This window comes from Hyla sarda, chromosome 2 (genome assembly GCF_029499605.1).
Source record: "Hyla sarda isolate aHylSar1 chromosome 2, aHylSar1.hap1, whole genome shotgun sequence".
NCBI lineage: Eukaryota > Metazoa > Chordata > Amphibia > Anura > Hylidae > Hyla > Hyla sarda.
Window position 1 is genome coordinate 494,326,523 of NC_079190.1, and position 21,443 is coordinate 494,347,965.

Genomic DNA, 21,443 nt, shown 5'->3' on the forward strand with positions numbered 1-21,443 from the left:
CTGACACCTGATGCCCGTATCAGGAACGGTCCAGAGCAGGAGAAAATCCCCATAGCAAACCTATGCTGCTCTGGACAGTTCCTGACACGGACAGAGGTGTCAGCAGAGAGCACTGTGGACAAGACAAAAAAGAAATTCAAAAAGTAAAGAATTTCCTCTGTAGCATACAGCTGCTAAAAAGTACTTAAAAGGTAAAGATTTTTTTAATAGAAGTAATCTTTTTAACTTTCTGGCATCAGTTCCTTTAAAAAAAAAAAAAAAGTTTTCCACCGGCGTACCCCTTGGTTGTCATATTTATACCCCCCCCCTTCTAGAATTATGCAATTATAGTTTTGTATATAACATCCAGAAGAGGAAAAGAAGGCACAGTCATAGCATAGCACACCATAAACAAAAATGTTACCGCACAGTCTGATTAGTGTCCAGCGGCCGAAGCTGAAAATTGCAATGATACAGGTGGGGTGCTAAGTCTAGAGAAAAATAGTATGCAATCTAAAATATCAAAGAAAGGTGAACTTGCACTCACCAACCACGTAATGTACTTTATCCACGGGACCTCCGTGCGGCAGGGAGAATCTAAGATGAGAGCGCTCAGAGGCTATCAGCCGTTTTCGCACACAGCTGTGTGCTTCTTCCGGCCTCTAGGAGGCCGGAAGAAGCACACAGCTGTGTGCGAAAAACAGCTGTTAGCCTCTGAGCGCTCTCATCTTAGATTCTCCCTGCTGCACGGAGGTCCCGTGGATAAAGTACATTACGTGGTCGGTGAGTGCAAGTTCACCTTTCTTTGATATTTTGGATAGTTTTGTATATGTAGATATAAGAATCTCTCAGTAGCACTGACTCAGGCTTTGGCCCAGTAACTTCAAGTAATCAGATCTCAGCTTAGAAAAAAAAGATATTAATTGGGTGTTACCACACCTAAAAAACATATCCCCTATTCTCAATATAGAGTATAGTGGGGGAGATTTATTAAAACCTGTGAAGAGGAAAAGCTGTCCAGATGTCCATAGCAACCAATCAGATGGCTTCTTTTGTTTTTCACAGGCTTTCCTAAAAATGAATGAACCGATCTGATTGGTTGCTATGGGCCACTGGGCAACGTTTCCTCTGCACAGGTTTTGATAAATCTCCCCCTGAGTGTCTGATTCCAGCAGCCGGACCCCTAGCGATCTCCAGAACAGGATTCGGCTCTTTACCCTAAATAGAGCAGTGTGTCGGCACGCGCTCTATGCATTGCCTACGGGAGCGCCGGAGATACCGAAGTGCTCTCATAGACAACATATGGAGCATGAGCCGCCCCACCGCAACCTGCAGCAGTGAGATGCTGCCACTTTCTGGAGATTAGGGGGGTCCCAGTGTGCAGACTCTTCACATTCAAAAATAAGCCAAATATACCTGTCCCAATCCCCTGCCATTTTGAAGACACCCATTTTCCTGGTGCTCTCCACTCCTTCCTGATTCTATGACATTTTATTAGGGGAGAAACTGACAGGCATGTCCTGCCTAAACAAAATGTCATTGCTGCAGGTAGAAGTGGAGAGCACCAGGGACCAGGTACCAACGAAACAATAGCAGCATGGGGATTGGGACAGGTGAGTACAGCTTATTTTTTGTTTTTACAGTGACCAGAATCCTCCTAAATCTGAAGCTATATCTTACCTCGAATTGAGCTCCCTCCATTGTCTCCAGGTATCCAGGAAAGGGTTATGGAAGAAGAAGTACTTTTGGACACGGTCAGCCGAGGTTGGTCAGGAGGCACTAGAAAGAGAACAATTTATCTGATTAGGTTTCCAAGATATTAAGGTCTATACAGACCATATACAGACATGGACAAAATCATACAAACCCACAATGCTCCTGAAATACCCTAAATCAGACAAAACTGATAATGAATAAAAATGTACTGAATATTAACTAATGAAAACATTACCTGATAAAAACATTGCTTTGAATTGTGATCCAACAGAATCATAAAAAAAAACAAGATAATTAAACTATCCTGGACAAAAATGATGGTCTTCTTAACTTCATATTTTGCCTTTTAAGGCAGTCACTGTAATCCCGCAATTTCTGTAACTCTCAATGAGACTCTGCACTTGCCTCCAGGTATCTTGGCCCACTCCTCATAAGATCCTGCTCCAGCTGTCTCAGGTGTCTTCTCCAGACTGCTTGGCCCACTCCTCATAAGATTTAGCTCCAGCTGCCTCAGGTGTGAAGGTGTCTCCTCCAGACTGCAGGTATCTTGGCCCACTCCTCATAAGATCCTGCTCCAGCTGTCTCAGGTATGAAGATGTCTTCTCCAGACTGCAGGTATCTTGGCCCACACCTCATAAGATACTGCTCCAGCTGTCTCAGGTGTGAAGGTGTCTCCTCCAGACTGCAGGTATCTTGGCCCACTCCTCATAAGATCCTGCTCCAGCTGTCTCAGGTATGAAGATGTCTTCTCCAGACTGCAGGTATCTTGGCCCACTCCTCATAAGATACTGCTCCAGCTGTCTCAGGTGTGAAGGTGTCTCCTCCAGACTGCAGGTATCTTGGCCCACTCCTCATAAGATCCTGCTCCAGCTGTCTCAGGTGTGAAGATATCTTCTCCAGACTGCAGGTATCTTGGCCCACACCTCATAAGATACTGCTCCAGCTGGCTCAGGTGTGAAGGTGTCTTCTCCAGACTGCAGGTTTCTTGGCCCACTCCTCATAAGATCCTGCTCCAGCTGTCTCAGGTGTAAAGGTGTCTTTTCCAGGCTGCAGGTATCTTGGCCCACTCCACATAAGATCCTGCTCCAGCTGTCTCAGGTGTGAAGGTGTCTCCTCCAGACTGCAGGTATCTTGGCCCACTCTTCATAAGATCCTGCTCCAGCTGTCTCAGGTGTGAAGGTATCTTCTCCAGACTGCAGGTATCTTGGCCCACTCCTCATAAGATCCTGCTCCAGCTGTCTCAGGTATGAAAATGTCTTCCCCAGACTGCAGGTATCTTGGCCCACACCTCATAAGATCCTGCTCCAGCTGTCTCAGGTATGAAGATGTCTTCTCCAGACTGCAGGTATCTTGGCCCACTCCTCATAAGATACTGCTCCAGCTGTCTCAGGTATGAAGAGGTCTTCTCCAGACTGCAGGTATCTCGTCCCACTCCTCATAAGATCCTGCTCCAGCTGTCTCAGGTGTGAAGGTGTCTTCTCCAGACTGCAGGTATCTTGGCCCACACCTCATAAGATCCTGCTCCAGCTGTCTCAGGTGTGAAGGTGTCTTCTCCAGACTGCAGGTTTCTTGGCCCACGCCTCATAAGATCCTGCTCCAGCTGTCTCAGGTGTAAAGGTGTCTTTTCCAGGCTGCAGGTATCTTGGCCCACACCTCATAAGATCCTGCTCCAGCTGTCTCAGGTATGAAGATGTCTTCTCCAGACTGCAGGTATCTTGGCCCACTCCTCATAAGATACTGCTCCAGCTGTCTCAGGTATGAAGATGTCTTCTCCAGACTGCAGGTATCTCGTCCCACTCCTCATAAGATCCTGCTCCAGCTGTCTCAGGTGTGAAGGTGTCTTCTCCAGACTGCAGGTATCTTGGCCCACACCTCATAAGATCCTGCTCCAGCTGTCTCAGGTGTGGAGGTATCTTCTCCAGACTGCAGGTATCTTGGCCCACTCCTCATAAGATACTGCTCCAACTGTCTCAGGTGTAAAGGTGTCTTTTCCAGGCTTAAGGTATCTCGTCCCACTCCTCATAAGATCTTGCTCCAGCTGTCTCAGGTGTGAAGGTGTCTCCTCCAGACTGCAGGTATCTTGCCCACTCCTCATAAGATCCTGCTCCAGCTGTCTCAGGTGTAAAGGTGTCTTTTCCAGGCTGCAGGTATCTTGTCCCACTCCACATAAGATCCTGCTCCAGCTGTCTCTGGTGTGAAGGTGTCTTCTCCAGAATGCAGGCATCTTGGCCCACTCCTCATAAGATACTGCTCCAGCTGTCTCAGGTGTAAAGGTGTCTTTCCAGGATTAAGGTATCTCGTCCCACTCCACATTAGATCCTGTTCCAGCTGTCTCAGGTGTATTCTCCAGAATGCAGGTATCTTGGCCAACTCCACATAAGATCCTGCTCCAGCTGTCTCAGGTGTGAAGGTGTCTCCTCCAGACTGCAGGTATCTTGGCCCACACCTCATAAAGATCCTGCTCCAGCGGTCTCAGGTGTGAAGGTGTCTTCTCCAGACTGCAGGTATCTTGGCCCACTCCTCATAAGATCCTGCTCCAGCTGTCTCAGGTGTGAAGATGTCTTCTCCAGACTGCAGGTATCTTGGCCCACTCCTCATAAGATCCTGCTCCAGCTGTCTCAGGTGTGAAGGTGTCTTCTCCAGACTGCAGGTATCTTGGCCCACACCTCATAAATATCCTGCTCCAGCGGTCTCAGGTGTGAAGGTGTCTTCTCCAGACTTCAGGTATCTTGGCCCACACCTCATAAGATCCTGCTCCAGCTGTCTCAGGTGTGAAGGTGTCTCCTTCAGACTGCAGGTATCTTGGCCCACTCCTCATAAGATACTTCTCCAGCTGTTTCAGGTGTGAAGGTGTCTTCTCCAGACTGCAGGTTTCTTGGCCCACTCCTCATAAGATCCTGCTCCAGCTGTCTCAGGTGTGAAGGTGTCTTCTCCAGACTGCAGGTATCTTGGCCCACACCTCATAAGATCCTGCTCCAGCTGTCTCAGGTGTGAAGGTGTCTCCTTCAGACTGCAGGTATCTTGGCCCACTCCTCATAAGATACTTCTCCAGCTGTTTCAGGTGTGAAGGTGTCTTCTCCAGACTGCAGGTTTCTTGGCCCACTCCTCATAAGATCCTGCTCCAGCTGTCTCAGGTGTGAAGGTGTCTTCTCCAGACTGCAGGTATCTTGGCCCACACCTCATAAGATCCTGCTCCAGCTGTCTCAGGTGTGAAGGTGTCTCCTCCAGACTGCAGGTATCTTGGCCCACTCCTCATAAGATACTGCTCCAGCTGTCTCAGGTGTGAAGATATCTTCTCCAGACTGCAGGTATCTTGGCCCACTCCTCATAAGATCCTGCTCCAGCTGTCTCAGGTGTGAAGAGGTCTTCTCCAGACTGCAGGTATCTTGGCCCACTCCTCATAAGATCCTGCTCCAGCTGTCTCAGGTGTGAAGGTGTCTTCTCCAGACTGCAGGTATCTTGGCCCACACCTCATAAGATCCTGCTCCAGCTGTCTCAGGTGTGAAGGTGTCTTCTCCAGACTGCAGGTTTCTTGGCCCACTCCTCATAAGATCCTGCTCCAGCTGTCTCAGGTGTAAAGGGTTCTTTTCCAGGCTGCAGGTATCTTGTCCCACTCCTCATAAGATACTGCTCCAGCTGTCTCAGGTGTAAAGGTGTCTTTTCCAGGCTGCAGGTATCTCGTCCCACTCCACATAAGATCCTGTTCCAGCTGTCTCAGGTGTATTCTCCAGAATGCAGGTATCTGGGCCCACTCCACATAAGATCCTGCTCCAGCTGTCTCAGGTGTGAAGGTGTCTTCTCCAGACTGCAGTGTCCTTCCACAGATTGTCAGTAGAAATCTGACCAGGGCTCAAAGAAGTCACTTCACAAAAGTATAATATTTTGCCATTCTTGGATGTTCTTACCTGTGAGTTTTAGGATATAATCATGTTGGAGGTCCCATGACCTGTGACTGAGACCAAGCTTCCTTACACTGGGCAGCACATTCCGCTTCAGAATGTCTTGACATAGTGATGATTTGACTTGACCAAAAAGCTCCAGTTTTATCTTCTCGGTCCAAAGGACAAGTCACAAAGCTTCTGGGAGAATGTCCTTTCTTTGAACAGATGAGACAAAACTGGAGCTTTTTGGCCAAGTTTACAGACACAAAAATTAAACATACAAAAAAAAAGATCTTTTCTGTTTTGGGGCTTTTCTGCATCTGGCACAGGGTGTCTCTAATCTCTACAGGGTACAATGAAATCTCAAGACTATGAAAGCATTCTGGAGCAAAATGTGCTGCCCAGTGTCAGAAAGCTTGGTCTCAGTCACCGGCCATTGGTCCTCCAACAGGATAATGACCCAAAACCCACAGCTAAAAACACCCAAGAATGGCAAATCCCCATAGCAAACCTCCCCTGCTCTGGATAGTTCCCTACATGGACAGAGGTGTCAGCAGAGAGCACTGTGGTCATACTGGAAAGAGCTACACAACTGATAAGTACTGGAAGCATTGAGATTTTCTGACACTAGATGACTTAAAAACTCTTTTTTCCTTCCAGAGTACCCCTTTAAGTTCAGGGAAACCATCATTTTTGTCCAGGACAGTTTTACTATTTCGTTTTTCAAAATGATTCTGTTGAACCACAATTCATGTAAAAGTCTGATTTTCATCAGGTCATTTTCAGTACAGTTTTATTCATTATTACTATTGTTAGTTTCAAATTATTTTGGGGAGCATTGTGGGGTTTTCTGTCTTTAAGTGAAGGGTACCAACACTTTTGGCCACGTTTGTACCAATGAACAATGGACGTTTCTCATGTCAGGTACTCTATGCTTCCTTCTAGTTGGTCAAGGAAACATCAACTTATTGCAAAAAAGAGCATCAAGAGGGTGAATTTTAGTGTGCCTGATCGACAACTGAAGACAGAGCAGATGGCTCTTATATATTTTTTCAGGTTTGATTGATCAGCTTAAAATGAGGTTAAAAGGAGGATAATGAATACTAAAGTGGGAGCAAAGGTCACTTCTTAATATGTATGCTTACATAGGCACTGCCTTTTCATAAACCTTCCCTCCATATAATAGTCTACGTGATTCCTAACATATTTGTAAAGTCTTGGCCACTAGGTGTCTCACTTCTCTGCAATCTGTTGTCCACTGCTTGTTGTCAAGGGAAATCAGTCTGTAGAAACCGCTAGATCAGGACTAATTACAGCAATTGGAGGTCGGGTTTAGCATGTGCTATGTTCAGGAAAGATAGAGCATGAGAAAGCCTGGCCTGTGTACCTGAAAGCTGAGCCAGTCTGCATGCTGAATATTACCAATACTGTTCTTAAAAGGTAAAATCAAGGCTTTCTTGGCATCTCTGATCACCCATAAAACTCAGGGCAGCTGTCCCTTGTGTAAATACCACTGTATCTACTGCTGCATGTACACAGTGCTGCGCTGTAATCTCCACTCTCCTCCATCCTTTTGGCTTTTCAGCAGCAGCAACAATAGCAGCCAAGTGCTTAGTGAAACCCTTTCCTTGCTGGTATCCTGGCTGCTGTTTCTATACTTTACGTATCCTTGGTTGAAAATGATGGCATGCATGGCCATTCTTTCTCTATGGGTACACCAAACATTGATGAGTTCAGTGATTGGCACTATACAGAATAAATGGGGTGCTGGCAACAAGCAGTATGCACGATAGGTAACATTCATTCCGAGGACACTTTTGTCCTTGTTCTCAGGATTCCAGTGGTTGACTACCCACCAATCAGCTGGTTATCCTCTATCCTGTGGATAGGGCATACATTCTTCAGATGGAGTTCCCCTTTAAGAATTAAAGCAGCAGCTATACATTTAATATATATTGTATCATTTCCTGCACCACTTCTGCTTTGTATGATTGACCCTGTTTGTCTTTTCTTAGTGCATTATGTTTCCCTTGATCAGTAATTGATTGTAAAAGTTAAGTCAAAGTAAAAAGTAATTCTTCTGTGCCACTGTGATAGATGGGACAAAACAACAATGTGGGCAGCGTTTATACAGTGACATGAACCTGGCATTCACAATGCCTGCAATATGCATTAATGATAAACATTGTGTTCCTGGATCAGTACAGAGCGCACCCGGCTGACACCTGCCCATAACAATTGGATGGGAGAACTCTGAGAAACAATGGCTTCTGAAATCTGTATATATCATAGCAGGTGAGGTCGGCTCCATTACCATATAAATAGTCTACTTACTGAACAGGGAGATTACATCTCCTCTCTGCTATCCCTCACCGTGTAAGCCGCCAGCTAAAAGGGATAGACTGGGAAAAAAGGAAAACTTTTCGGCTTCATTCACACTGTGGGTTTTCACAAAGGAAATCCCACATGACTTACGCCTGTAAACTACAGCCCATTGTCTTCAATGAGAATCCTTGAGTGAATACACCCTTAAAAGACAGATTACTATCATGAGGGGACACCCAATGCCTCATGGTACTTTTACAGTAGGCCTATTCTTGTACATCAGGAGCGGAATTATAGAAGTTATATTCTTGTACATAAGAGCAGTATTATAGTATTTATAGTCATATACATAGGGTGTAGTATTATAGTAGTTATATTCTTGTATATAGGAGCAGTATTATAGTAGTTATATTCTTGTATATAGGAGGCAGTATTATACTAGTTATATTCTTGTATATAGGGGCAGTATTATAGTAGTTATATTCTTGTACATAGGAGCAGTATTATAGTAGTTATATTCTTGTACATCAGGAGCGGAATTATAGAAGTTAAATTCTTGTACATAGGAGCAGTATTATAGTATTTATAGTCTTATACATAGGGCGTAGTATTATAGTAGTTATATTCTTGTACATAGGGAGCAGTATTATAGTAGTTATATTCTTGTACATAGGAATAGTATTATAGTAGTTATATTCTTGTATATAGGAGCAGTATTATAGTAGTTATATTCTTGTATATAGGAGGTAGTATTATAGTATTTATAGTCTTGTACATAGGAGGCAGTATTATAGTAGTTATATTCTTGTACATCAGGAGCGGAATTATAGAAGTTATATTCTTGTACATTGGAGCAGTATTATAGTAGTTATATTCTTTTATATAGGGAGAAGTATTATAGTAGTTATATTCTTGTATATAGGAGAAGTATTATAGTAGTTATATTCTTGTACATAGGGAGCAGTATTATAGTAGTTATATTCTTGTATATAGGGAGCAGTATTATAGTAGTTATATTCTTGTATATAGGAGGCAGTATTATAGTAGTTATATTCTTGTATATAGGAGGCAGTATTATAGTAGTTATATTCTTGTATATAGGAGGCAGTATTATAGTAGTTATATTCTTGTATATGGGAGCAGTATTATAGTAGTTATATTCTTGTATATGGGAGCAGTATTATAGTAGTTTTATTCTTGTACATAGGAGCAGTATTATAGTTAAAATTGCAGCACAGAAGGAATAGGCCTGGCCTATTTTATTCATCCTAGGGCTGCCCACCTAGAAAAAACTCCAAAGACAATTAACCAATATGGACACAGCATACCTAATAAGTAGACATCACTCATACATCCAAACTGTGTAAGTGACTGGACTCTTTTCTTAGATGCTTAAATTACTTTATTGGGAGGGTTATTTGTGCTGCCTTCTGTCTCGAAGAAAGAAAAACTACAGTAAGTATACAATTTTTACTTTCTTCTTTGACTTCAGGCAGCACAGAAGGAATTCTCGCTAGCTTAGAGAACAAGGGCAGGGTCAATGATGAAGAGCGGCAGACAGTACCCCAGTGCTAAAGGCTGGATTCTCTGCTCAAAGATTAAGCCTGTAGTGATTAGTAAAGGTGGAGGATGTTGACCACGAAGCAGCGTTGCATACATCCGCCAAGGGAACCTGTGCCCTTTCAGTCCACGATGTTGCAGTGGCTCTGGTGGAATGTGCTCTAACAGAAAACGGCAATTCTTTTTCTTCCGGCTTGTAGCTCTCCAAGAGGACAGACTTGATCCACCTAGATAGGGTGTCTTTAGCAGCCTTTTTTCCTTTTCTGTTTCCTGAAAACTGGAGGAAGAGATTCTCATCAATATGAAAGGGCTTTACTCTCTCAAGGTAAGTCGGGAGGACTGCTCTCACATCCAAAGAGCGAAGATTAGTTACTGCTTGTTCAGATGGCAAGAAGGTAGGTAAAAATATTTCCTTGTTTTCTGCCAAAGCCACTATTGGAACAAAGGACAGAATTGACCTGATAAGAACTCCATCCGGAGTAAACTTTGTATACGGAGGGTTTGCTGAAAGTGCCTGCATTTCACTTAATCTTTTAGCTGATGTTATAGCAACTAGAAAAAACTTTATAGGAAAGCCACTTTAGTTCCACGTTCTGTAATGGCTTGAGTAAGTTTTGACAAGACTAAGTTTAAATCCAAGGAGGTAACAGGAGGTTTTACAGTAGGTCTGAGATTTTTCAGGGCCTTAAAGAATCTTGCAATAAGGGGCTGTCCCATAAATTTTCCATCTGTGTATACGTTGATAGCAGTTACGTGTACTCGCAAAGTATTCGGTTTCATCACCTTAAGTAAACCTTCTTGTAAAACTGCAAAACTAAGGATAGAGAAATCTCTGGATCACCTTTTTCTTTCATCCATGAGACAAACTTCTTCCACAACGTTCCATATAATAAATTTGTAGAATTGGCAGCCAGCAATGTCTCTATGACTTCATCCGACAAGCCCTTTCCTCTGAATTTTTGCCTCTCAAAATCCAGAGAGTCAGATGTAATTTGTCCAGATGTTGGTGGAATGATCCTTTCTGGAGGAGGTCTTCTTTCAGCAGCAGCTTCCAGTATTCTCCCCTGGAGAGACGAAACAATAGAGGAAACCAAGCCCTCTGGGGCCAAAACGGAGCGATTCACATAACTGAAGGACTGTCCATGATTATTTTGTTGAGTACTCTACTGATTAAGGGAACCGGAGGGAAGAGATAGATGAACCGATCTTTCCAGCTCATGGTAAAGGCATCTCTCTGATCCGGATGATCTGTGAGATACCTTAAACAGAATCTCTGTAGTTTCCTGTTTTCTCTCTTGGCCATCATGTCCCACTCTGGTAGGCCCCATCTGCTGGTTATCTAAGAAAAATATTTGGGATTCAACTCCCATTCGTTGGGATCCAGAGCTTGTCTGCTTAAAAAGTCTGCTTGCTGATTTAGCGACCCTCTTATGTGGACTGCCGATAGAGTACTCTGATGCTGTTCCACCCAAGACATAAGCATTTTGCATTCCTTTTGTAACACTGTGGATCCTGTCCCACCTTCTTTCTGGAGATAGTAGAGAGGGACTGCATTGTCTGATTGGATCAGCACCGAACTGTTTGCAATCTGAGGAGAAAAATGCATAATTGCCAACCTGATTGCCCTCAATTCTCTGAGGTTGGAGGAGGAGCAACTCTCTTTTGCTGACCAAGCTCTCTGTACCCAGTGTGTCTTGAAGTGGGCACCCCATCCCTACTGGGAGGCATCTGTGGTAATCACTAGAGGCCTCTGTAGTCTGAAACTTTTACCTTTCATAAGGTTGTTCCTCTTCGTCCACTAATGTACAGTCAAACTGGTGCGACTTGACACAGACTGGATTCTAGAGAACTGGGTACTTGGTCCCATGTAGATAGAATCTCCCTCTGGAGGTCTCTGGTATGAGCTTTGGTGTAAGGGACTCTATTGCTGCAGTCATCAAGCCTAAGGTCTGCATAGCATTCCTGATCGATATGCGCGGGGCTGAAATAAGATGCTTTACTTGCAGGCTGATCCCTTCTTGTTTTTCTATAGGAAGAAACAGTTTTTGGCTGAGTCGATTAACATACCCAGAAAACGTTTTCTTGTGGTAGGAATCAGATCTGATTTCTGGGGATTGAGAATAAACCCAACTGTATCCAGAAGCTTCAAGGCTATCTGCAGATGTTGAAGGAGGGTTCTTGATTGGCTGCAATCAGCAACCAATCGTCCAGGTATGGTACGCCTTGTAGCCTTAAAGGAAAACTGTAACTTGTTTTCTCCCGCACTATCCAGAGGTACTGGTGGATAGTGCGGGAGAAGCTGATTAAAATGAGCCCTACCTTGTCCTGATCTGCGTCACCGTTCTCCCGCAATTGTAGTTTTATTATCTGTTGAAATCTTCCTGTAACTGGCACGGGCAGGGGCTTCGGCGCTTAACCGGCACGGACGTCAGCTCCGCTTATGAATATTCCTCCACCCTTCCCCCAGTTAGGAGCGGCAAAGAGAGGGAGAACTGGAGGGAGGGGGGATGAATATTCATAAGCGTCGCTGACATCAGTGACAGTTAAGCGCCGAAGCCCCGCCTGTGCCAGTTACAGGAAGATTTCAACAGATAATAAATCTACAATTGCGGGAAACGGCGGCGCAGATCCGGACAAGGTAGGGCTCATTTTAATCAGCGTCTCCCGCACTATCCACCAGTACCTGTGGATAGTGTGGGAGAAAACAAGTGACAGTTTTCCTTTAAGGATGCGACTACTGTAACCGCAACTTTCGTGAAGATTCTTGTCGCGGATGTAAGACCAAAAGGCATGGCTCGAAATTGATAATGCAGCGTCTCTTGAGCTTGGAGTACAGCGACTATTCGAAATATTCTGGATTTTATGTTTATAGGAACGTGAAGGTAAACGTCCATCAGATCTAATGAAACCATCCAGTCGCCCTGTTGAATAAGATGAGTGGCGGATCTTATGTTTTCCATACAGAATTTTTAATTTGTTAAATAATGATTTAGGTATCGCAGATCTATGATCAATCTCCACCTGCCGCCTGGCTTGGGAACTGGGAACACATGCGAATAAATCCCTTGTCCCCACTGACTCAGAGGAACTGGTTCTAACGCTCTCTTGTCCATGAATTCTTGTAGAAGGGACCACACAACAGGTCTTGCTTTGTTCAGGATGAATTTTTCTGCTGGAATCGATATAAAATTCAGGCTGTAGCCTTCTGAAATTATCTTTAGGACCCACTTGTCTGATGTCAGATGTCCAAGCCGGGAAAAATTTTAGCAACCTTGCTCCTACCAGAATTCAGACTTTGGCTGCTTAGATTCTAGTTGTCTTTTCTTGTTGTCCTGATACCGCTTGTTATATCTTTTTTCTTGAAATGGTTTTCTTTTAAAACTGGACTTGCGAAATCTGAAGGACTGAAACTGCTTCTTCTTACGGGTGAAGGGAAACACTAGACTCTTCACCCCTTCATCTGCCTCCAGTATCTTTTCCAGCTGGGATCCGACTAGAGAGCCGGGCTCAAAAGGCAGTGAACAAAAATTACCCTTGGAAACCGCATCTCCTGGCCAAGGCTTCAGGTAGATCGCTCTTCTTGCTGAATTAAAGACTGCAAGATTTTTTGTACAAATTCTTGTCACGTCCAGGGGGGAAATCACAAGCAAAATCCACTGCTGTCTTTAATGTCTCCACTTCCTCCAACAACTCACTCCTGGATACCCCATTTTGAATGTCTCTTCCTAATTGACTTAGCTAGACCCAAATCGCACGGGTCACAGGAACAGAAGCAAGAGAGGCTTTATTCAAAGCTAATGTATGAGAATATGCACGTTTTAGTAACACATCAGTCTTTCTGTCCATGGGTTCATCTGAGGGTAACAGAGCTTTCTTAGATAACTTGGCAATGGGTAGATCTACTTTAGCCGGATTCTCCCAACTCTCTGACTTGACAGGATCTAGTTTATATACTGCTCTGAATCTATATCTTAATTCAAATCCGTTGTCTGGCTTCTTTAATTCTTTTTCCATTACGGTCTTAAGTACCGTGTTTCCTTGGTGACGGGCTTAAATGGTATCTGCAGACATCACATAAATCTACAGACAAATCATCCGGTAAAAGTTGCTAGCATGAGGCACAAAATCTATGCTCAGGTTTGGATTTTCTTTTCTTTGATGCAGCAGGGCTTGACATCCATGCCGGTAACCAATAGGACTGCAGAGGTGCCATAAAAAGGGGAACCATCACCCCAAGGCAGGCCACCTCCTCCTCACCATAGAATACACCGTATATACTCGAGTATAAGCCGAGTTTTTCAGCACGATTTTTCGTGCTGAAAACATCCCCCTCGGCTTATACTCGAGTGAACTCTCCACCCGCAGTGGTCTTCAACCTACGGACCTCCAGAGGTTTCAAAACTACAACTCCCAGCAAGCCCGGGCAGCCATCGGCTGTCCGGGCTTGCTGGGAGTTGTAGTTTTGAAACCTCCGGAGGTCCGCAGGTTGAAGACCACTGCGGCCTTCAACATCATCCAGCCCCCTCTCACCCCCCTTTAGTTCTGTACAGTACTCACCTCCGCTCGGCGCTGGTCCGGTCCTGCAGGGCTGTCCGGTGGGGAGGTGGTCCGGTGGGATAGGGGTTCCGGGCTGCTATCTTCAACGGGGAGGCCTCTTCTAAGCGCTTCGGGCCCGGCCTCAGAATAGTCACATTGCCTTGACAACGACGCAGAGGTCGTTCATTGCCAACGTACTTCTGCGTCGTTGTCAAGGCAACGTGACTATTCTGAGGCCGGGCCGGAAGCGCGGAGAAGAGGCACCCCCGGTGAAGATAGCAGCCCGGAACCACTATCCCACCGGACCACCTCCTCACCGGACAGCCCTGCAGGACCGGACCAGCGTCGAGCGGAGGTGAGTACTCAGAACTAAAGGGGGTGAGAGGGGGCTGGATGATGTCGAAGGCCGCAGTGGTCTTCAACCTGCGGACCTCCGGAGGTTTCAAAACTACAACTCCCAGCAAGCCCGGACAGCCGATGGCTGCCTGGGCTTGCTGGGAGTTGTAGTTTTGAAACCTCTGGAGGTCCGCAGGTTGAAGACCACTGAGGGCGGATGATGAGAAGAGGATGATGAAGGGGGGGGGGGGATGATGAAGGGGGGTGTGTGGGATGATGACAAGGGGATGATGAAGGGGGTGGGGATGATGACAAGGGGATGATGAAGGGGGGATGTGTGGGATGATGACAAGGGGATGATGACAGGTGATGATGATGAGGGTCTGGATGATGACAGGCGGTGATGATGATGAAGATGTTAATGACGGGTCTGGATGATGACAGGGGGGGATGATGTATTTCCCACCCTAGGCTTATACTCGAGTCAATAACTTTTCCTGGGATTTTGGGTTGAAATTAGGGGTCTCGGCTTATACTCGGGTCAGCTTATACTCGAGTATATACGGTAGCTACAGGAGAGAACCAACTCTGCTATAGCCCGGGTTACCCACATGGACCAACAGAGACTGCAGGACACCAGGTAGACCAAGGTTACCCACATTGGTCCTCATGAAATTAATCTGGGGACACTGGTGTAATACTAATAACAAAACTTCTGATAATCTAAAATAAAAAGAGAAAAAAACATATTAGTGGTGGGCAAAGGTGTGTTTAGCACCTCTGAAGGAAGAAAAGAGGACAGAAAAAAAACACAGTTTGGATGTATGAGTGATGTCTACTTATTAGGTAAGCTGTATCCGTATTGGTTAATTGTTTTTGGAGTTTTTTCTAGGTGGGCAGCCCTAGGATGAATAAAAGAGGCCAGGCCTATTCCTTCTGTGCTGCCGGAAGTTGAAGAAGAAAGTAGTTATATTATTGTATATAGGAGCAGTATTATAGTAGTTATATTCTTGTATATAGAAGGCAGTATTATAGTAGTTATATTCTTGTATATAGGAGGCAGTATTATAGTAGTTATATTCTTGTATATAGGGAGCAGTATTATAGTAGTTATATTCTTGTATATAGGAGGCAGTATTATAGTAGTTATATTCTTGTATATGGGAGCAGTATTATAGTAGTTATATTCTTGTATATGGGAGCAGTATTATAGTAGTTATATTCTTGTATATAGAGCAGTATTATAGTAGTTATATTCTTGTATATAGGAGCAGTATTATAGTAGTTATATTCTTGTATATAGAGCAGTATTATAGTAGTTATATTCTTGTATATAGGAGCAGTATTATAGTAGTTATATTCTTGTATATAGGAGCAGTATTATAGTAGTTATATTCTTGTATATAGGGGCAGTATTATAGTAGTTATTTTCTTGTATATAGGAGGCAGTATTATAGTAGTTATATTCTTGTATATAGGAGTAGTATTATAGTAGTTATATTCTTGTATATAGGGGCAGTATTATAGTAGTTATATTCTTGTATATAGGAGCAGTATTATAGTAGTTATATTCTTGTACATAGAAGCTGTATTATAGTGGTTATATTCTTTTATATAGGAGCAGTATTATAGTAGTTATATTCTTGTATATAGGAGCAGTATTACAGTAGTTATATTCTTGTATATAGGAGCAGTATTATAGTAGTTATATTATTGTATATAGGAGCAGTATTATAGTAGTTATATTCTTGTATATAGAAGGCAGTATTATAGTAGTTATATTCTTGTATATAGGAGGCAGTATTATAGTAGTTATATTCTTGTATATAGAGCAGTATTATAGTAGTTATATTCTTGTATATAGGAGCAGTATTATAGTAGTTATATTCTTGTATATAGAGCAGTATTATAGTAGTTATATTCTTGTATATAGTAGCAGTATTATAGTAGTTATATTCTTGTATATAGGAGCAGTATTATAGTAGTTATATTCTTGTATATAGGGGCAGTATTATAGTAGTTATTTTCTTGTATATAGGAGGCAGTATTATAGTAGTTATATTCTTGTATATAGGAGTAGTATTATAGTAGTTATATTCTTGTATATAGGAGCAGTATTATAGTAGTTATATTCTTGTATATAGGAGCAGTATTATAGTAGTTATATTCTTGTACATAGAAGCTGTATTATAGTAGTTATATTCTTGTATATAGGAGCAGTATTATAGTAGTTATATTCTTGTATATAGGAGCAGTATTATAGTAGTTATATTCTTGTATATAGGGGCAGTATTATAGTAGTTATTTTCTTGTATATAGGAGGCAGTATTATAGTAGTTATATTCTTGTATATAGGAGTAGTATTATAGTAGTTATATTCTTGTATATAGGAGCAGTATTATAGTAGTTATATTCTTGTATATAGGAGCAGTATTATAGTAGTTATATTCTTGTACATAGAAGCTGTATTATAGTAGTTATATTCTTGTATATAGGAGCAGTATTATAGAAGTTATATTCTTGTACATAGGAGCAGTATTACAGTAGTTATACTCTTGTATATAGGAGCAGTATTATAGTAGTTATATTCTTGTTCATAGGGACAGTATTATAGTAGTTATACTCTTGTATATAGGAGCAGTATTATAGTAGTTATATTTTTGTACACAGGTTGCAGTATGATAGTAGTTTTATTCTTGTATATAGGAGCAGGATCATAGTAGTTGTACAGTGGGGATCAAAAGTTTGGGCCCCCCAGGTAAAAATTTGTCTTAATGTGCATAAAGAAGCCAAGGAAAGATGGAAAAATCTCCAAAAGGCATAAAATTACAGATTAGACATTCTTATAATATGTCAACAAAAGTTACATTTTATTTCCATCATTTACACTTTCAAAATAACAGAAAACAAAAAAATGGCGTCTGCAAAAGTTTGGGCACCCTGCAGAGTTAATATTTTGTACTGCCCCCTTTGGCAAGTATCACAGCTTGTAAACGCTTTTTGTAGCCAGCCAAGAGTCTTTCAATTCTTGTTTGAGTTATCTTTGCCCATTCTTCCTTACAAAATTCTTCCAGTTCTTTGAGATTTCTGGGCTGTCTGTCACGCACTGCTCTTTTAAGGTCTATCCATAGATTTTCAATTATGTTGAGGTCAGGAGATTGTGAAGGCCATGGCAAAACCTTCAGTTTACGCCTCTTGATGTAATCCCCGTGGATTTCGAGGTGTGTTTAGGATCATTATCCATCTGTAGAAGCCATCCTCTCTGTAACTTCAGCTTTTTCACAGATGGCATCAAGTTAGCATCCAAAATTTGCTGAAATTTTATTGAATCCATTTTTCCTTCTACTCCCTGTGTCACTGGCTGCAATGCAACGCGAAAGCATGATTAATCCACCCCCATGCTTAACAGTTGGACAGAGGTTCTTTTCATTAAATTCAGTTCCCCTTTTTCTCCAAACGTACCTTTGCTCATTCTGGCCAAAAAGTTCAATTTTAACCTCATCGGTCCACAGAACTTGTTTCCAAAATGCATCAGGCTTGTCTATATGTTCATTTGCAATGTTCAAACACTGATTTTTGTGGGGAGGACGTAGAAGAGGTTTTCTTCGGATGACTCTTCCATAAAGACCATATTTGTACAAGTATCTCTTTATAGTGGAATTGTGTACCACAACTCAAGTGTCTGCCACATCTTTCTGGAGGGATTGTGCAGTCAAACATGGGTTTTGAATTGTTTTTCTCACAATCCTGCGAGCTGTTCTGTCTGATATTTTTCTTGGTCTTCCAGATCTTGCTTTAACTTCCACTGCTCCTGATGACTGCCATTTCTTAATTACATTCCGAATAGAGGATATTGACATCTGAAAACATTTTGCTATCTTCCTATAGCCTTCTCCAGCTTTGTGAGCGTCAACTATTTTCAGTTTCAGATTTCTAGACAACTGCTTAGAAGAACCCATGGTGCCGATTGTTGGGGCAAGGTCAGATGAGTCTGGGCATTTAAAACCTTTGAGATTGACATCACCTGGTCTTCCCAGATGATGATTGAGAACAATCCATGACACTGGCAGGTCTCAGCTTTGCAAAGGGGGCAGTGCATGCTATAAATTCTGCAGGGTGCCCAAACTTTTGCAGATGCCATTTTTTTGTTTTCTGTTATTTTGAAAGTGTAAATGATGGAAATAAAATATAACTTTTGTTGACATATTATACGAATGTCTAATCTGTAATTTGATGCCTTTTGGAGATTTTTCCATCTTTCCTTGGCTTCTTTATGCACATTAATACAAATTTTTACCTGGGGTGCCCAAACTTTTGATCCCCACTGTATTCTTGTATATAGGAGCAGTATTATAGTAGTTCTAGTTTTGTTTATAAAGGGTACTATTATAGTAGTTATCCAGTATGAAGAAGAAACCAGTAGAAAATCTTTTTTATTAAACTGCAAAATTCACATGATATGCGGCTGGACCGAAAGATGCGTTGCTGACGCGAAACCGCGCTGTCGTTCTACTGATATGCTCCTGTTCCCAGCTGTGAGCTGCCTTCCCTCTCTGCACCCAGGTGATTTCTATGCATTTGTACATGGACATTACATACATGGTGAGTGCAGTGTTTTCTTCTTCTTTTGGACATTTTCTGTGGAATTGCTTGTTCTACTAGTGTCTGGCACCCCATGTATCTTTTCACCGGGTTTCTTATGGTCTATGCTGAATCAAAGCTGCTATACACCGTGTTGTGTGGTAGTTATATTCTTACATATAGAGGCAGTATTATTGTACTTATATTCTTGTACATAGAGGCCAGTATTATAGTAGTTATATCATTGTATATAGGAGCAGTATTATAGTAGTTATATTCTTGAATATAGGAGCAGTATTATAGTAGTTATATTCTTGTATATAGGGGCAGTATTATAGTAGTTATATTCTTGTATATAGTAGGAAGTATTATAGTAGTTATATTCTTGTATATAGGAGGCAGTATTATAGTGGTCATATTCTTGTATATAGGAGCAGTATTATAGTAGTTATATTCTTGTATATAGGAGCAGTATTATAGTAGTTATATTCTTGTATATAGGAGGCAGTATTATAGTAGTTATATTCTTGTATATAGGAGCAGTAATATAGTAGTTATATTCTTGTACATAGGAGGTAGTATTATAGTAGTTATATTCTTGTATATAGGAGGCAGTATTATAGTGGTTATATTCTTGTATATAGGAGACAGTATTATAGTAGTTATATTCTTGTATATAGGAGGCAGTATTATAGTAGTTATATTCTTGTATATAGGAGTAGTATTATAGTAGTTATATTCTTGTATATAGGAGTAGTATTATAGTAGTTATATTCTTGTATATAGGAGCAGTATTATAGTAGTTATATTCTTGTATATAGGAGGTAGTATTATAGTAGTTATATTCTTGTACATAGGAGCCGTATTATAGTAGTTATATTCTTGTACATAGGAGCCGTATTATAGTAGTTATATTCTTGTATATAGGAGCAGTATTATAGTAGTTATATTCTTGTATATAGGAGCAGTATTATAGTAGTTATATTCTTGTATATAGGAGCAGTATTATAGTAGTTATATTCTTGTATATAGGAGCAGTATTATAGTAGTTATATTCTTGTATATAGGAGCCGTATTATAGTAGTTATATTCTTGTATATAGGAGCAGTATTATAGTAGTTATATTCTTGTATATAGGAGCAGTATTATAGTAGTTATATTATTGTATATAGGAGCAGTATTATAGTAGTTCTATTCTTGTACATAGGAGCAGTATTATATTAGTTATATTCTTGTACATGATAGGAGCAGTATTATAGTAGTTATATTCTTGTATATAGGAGGCAGTATTATAGTAGTTATATTCTTGTATATAGGAGGCAGTATTATAGTGGTCATATTCTTGTATATAGGAGCAGTATTATAGTAGTTATATTCTTGTATATAGGAGCAGTATTATAGTAGTTATATTCTTGTATATAGGAGCAGTAATATAGTAGTTATATTCTTGTACATAGGAGGCAGTATTATAGTAGTTATATTCTTGTATATAGGAGTAGTTCTTGTATATAGGAGGCAGTATTATAGTGGTTATATTCTTGTATATAGGGAGCAGTATTATAGTAGTTATATTCTTGTATATAGGGGAAGTATTATAGTAGTTATATTCTTGTATATAGGGGCAGTATTATAGTAGTTATATTCTTGTATATAGGGGCAGTATTATAGTAGTTATATTATTGTATATAGGAGTAGTATTATAGTAGTTATATTCTTGTATATAGGAGCAGTATTATAGTAGTTATATTCTTGTATATAGGAGCAGTATTATAGTAGTTATATTCTTGTATATAGGAGCAGTATTATAGCAGTTATATTCTTGTACATATAGAGGTAGTATTATAGTAGTTATATTCTTGTATATAGGAGGCAGTATTATAGTAGTTATATTCTTGTATATAGGAGCAGTATTATAGTAGTTATATTCTTGTATATAGTAGGAAGTATTATAGTAGTTATATTCTAGTATATAGTAGGCAGTATTTTGTTAATTATAGTATGTTTTGTTTTACATAGGAGCAATATTATAATTATTATTAATTATTATTATTATTGTCTTGTCCTTTTTTAGTAAAAGGAGAAGTATTATAGTAGTTTTTTAACCATAGACAGAGCATTAGTATAGTCTCTATTAATATAAATACGTTTCTTACCATCCTAACACATGCACACTAGGAAATACTGGACAAGAGGACAAATTTGGGTGATTGCTCTTATTAGTACTTTGATTATATTACATTGCAGTAGAAAATAAAATGAAGTACATCTGATTTTGGTAAATGTCTTACCTTGAACCTGTAGATTTAAGACAATTTCCTCGGATCCCCAGGTGTTTGAGGCAGAACAGCTGTAATACCCAGAATCCTCTGCTTTCACCGTGCGGATAATAAAGCTTCCATTGCTGTAGACGCTTCTTCGCCCATCATTCGTCACTAGACTGGGTGTCCCGTTACTACCTCACAGGAAACAAAAATCATAAATTAAAGGAATTACAATCAAAATCCTTCAGGACTGAGGAATCACAATTAT

General features: G+C 41.1%; 1 protein-coding gene across 4 annotated transcripts in view; it reads right to left on the bottom strand.

Moving 5' to 3' along the window:
- The window catches only part of DSCAM (DS cell adhesion molecule), a 586,110-nt gene that overhangs the window by 135,036 nt on the left and 429,631 nt on the right, over positions 1-21,443 (bottom strand). For 3 of the 4 annotated variants that reach the window (XM_056559695.1, XM_056559697.1, XM_056559696.1), the window contains 2 exons: positions 21,203-21,366; positions 1,660-1,758 (listed from right to left, as the gene is read on the bottom strand). In XM_056559695.1, coding sequence (XP_056415670.1) covers positions 1,660-1,758; positions 21,203-21,366 — 263 coding nt within the window. Of the gene's footprint in view, positions 1-1,659; positions 1,759-21,202; positions 21,371-21,443 lie in introns of those variants that run through there. The other variant, XM_056559698.1, reaches the window with a different exon arrangement.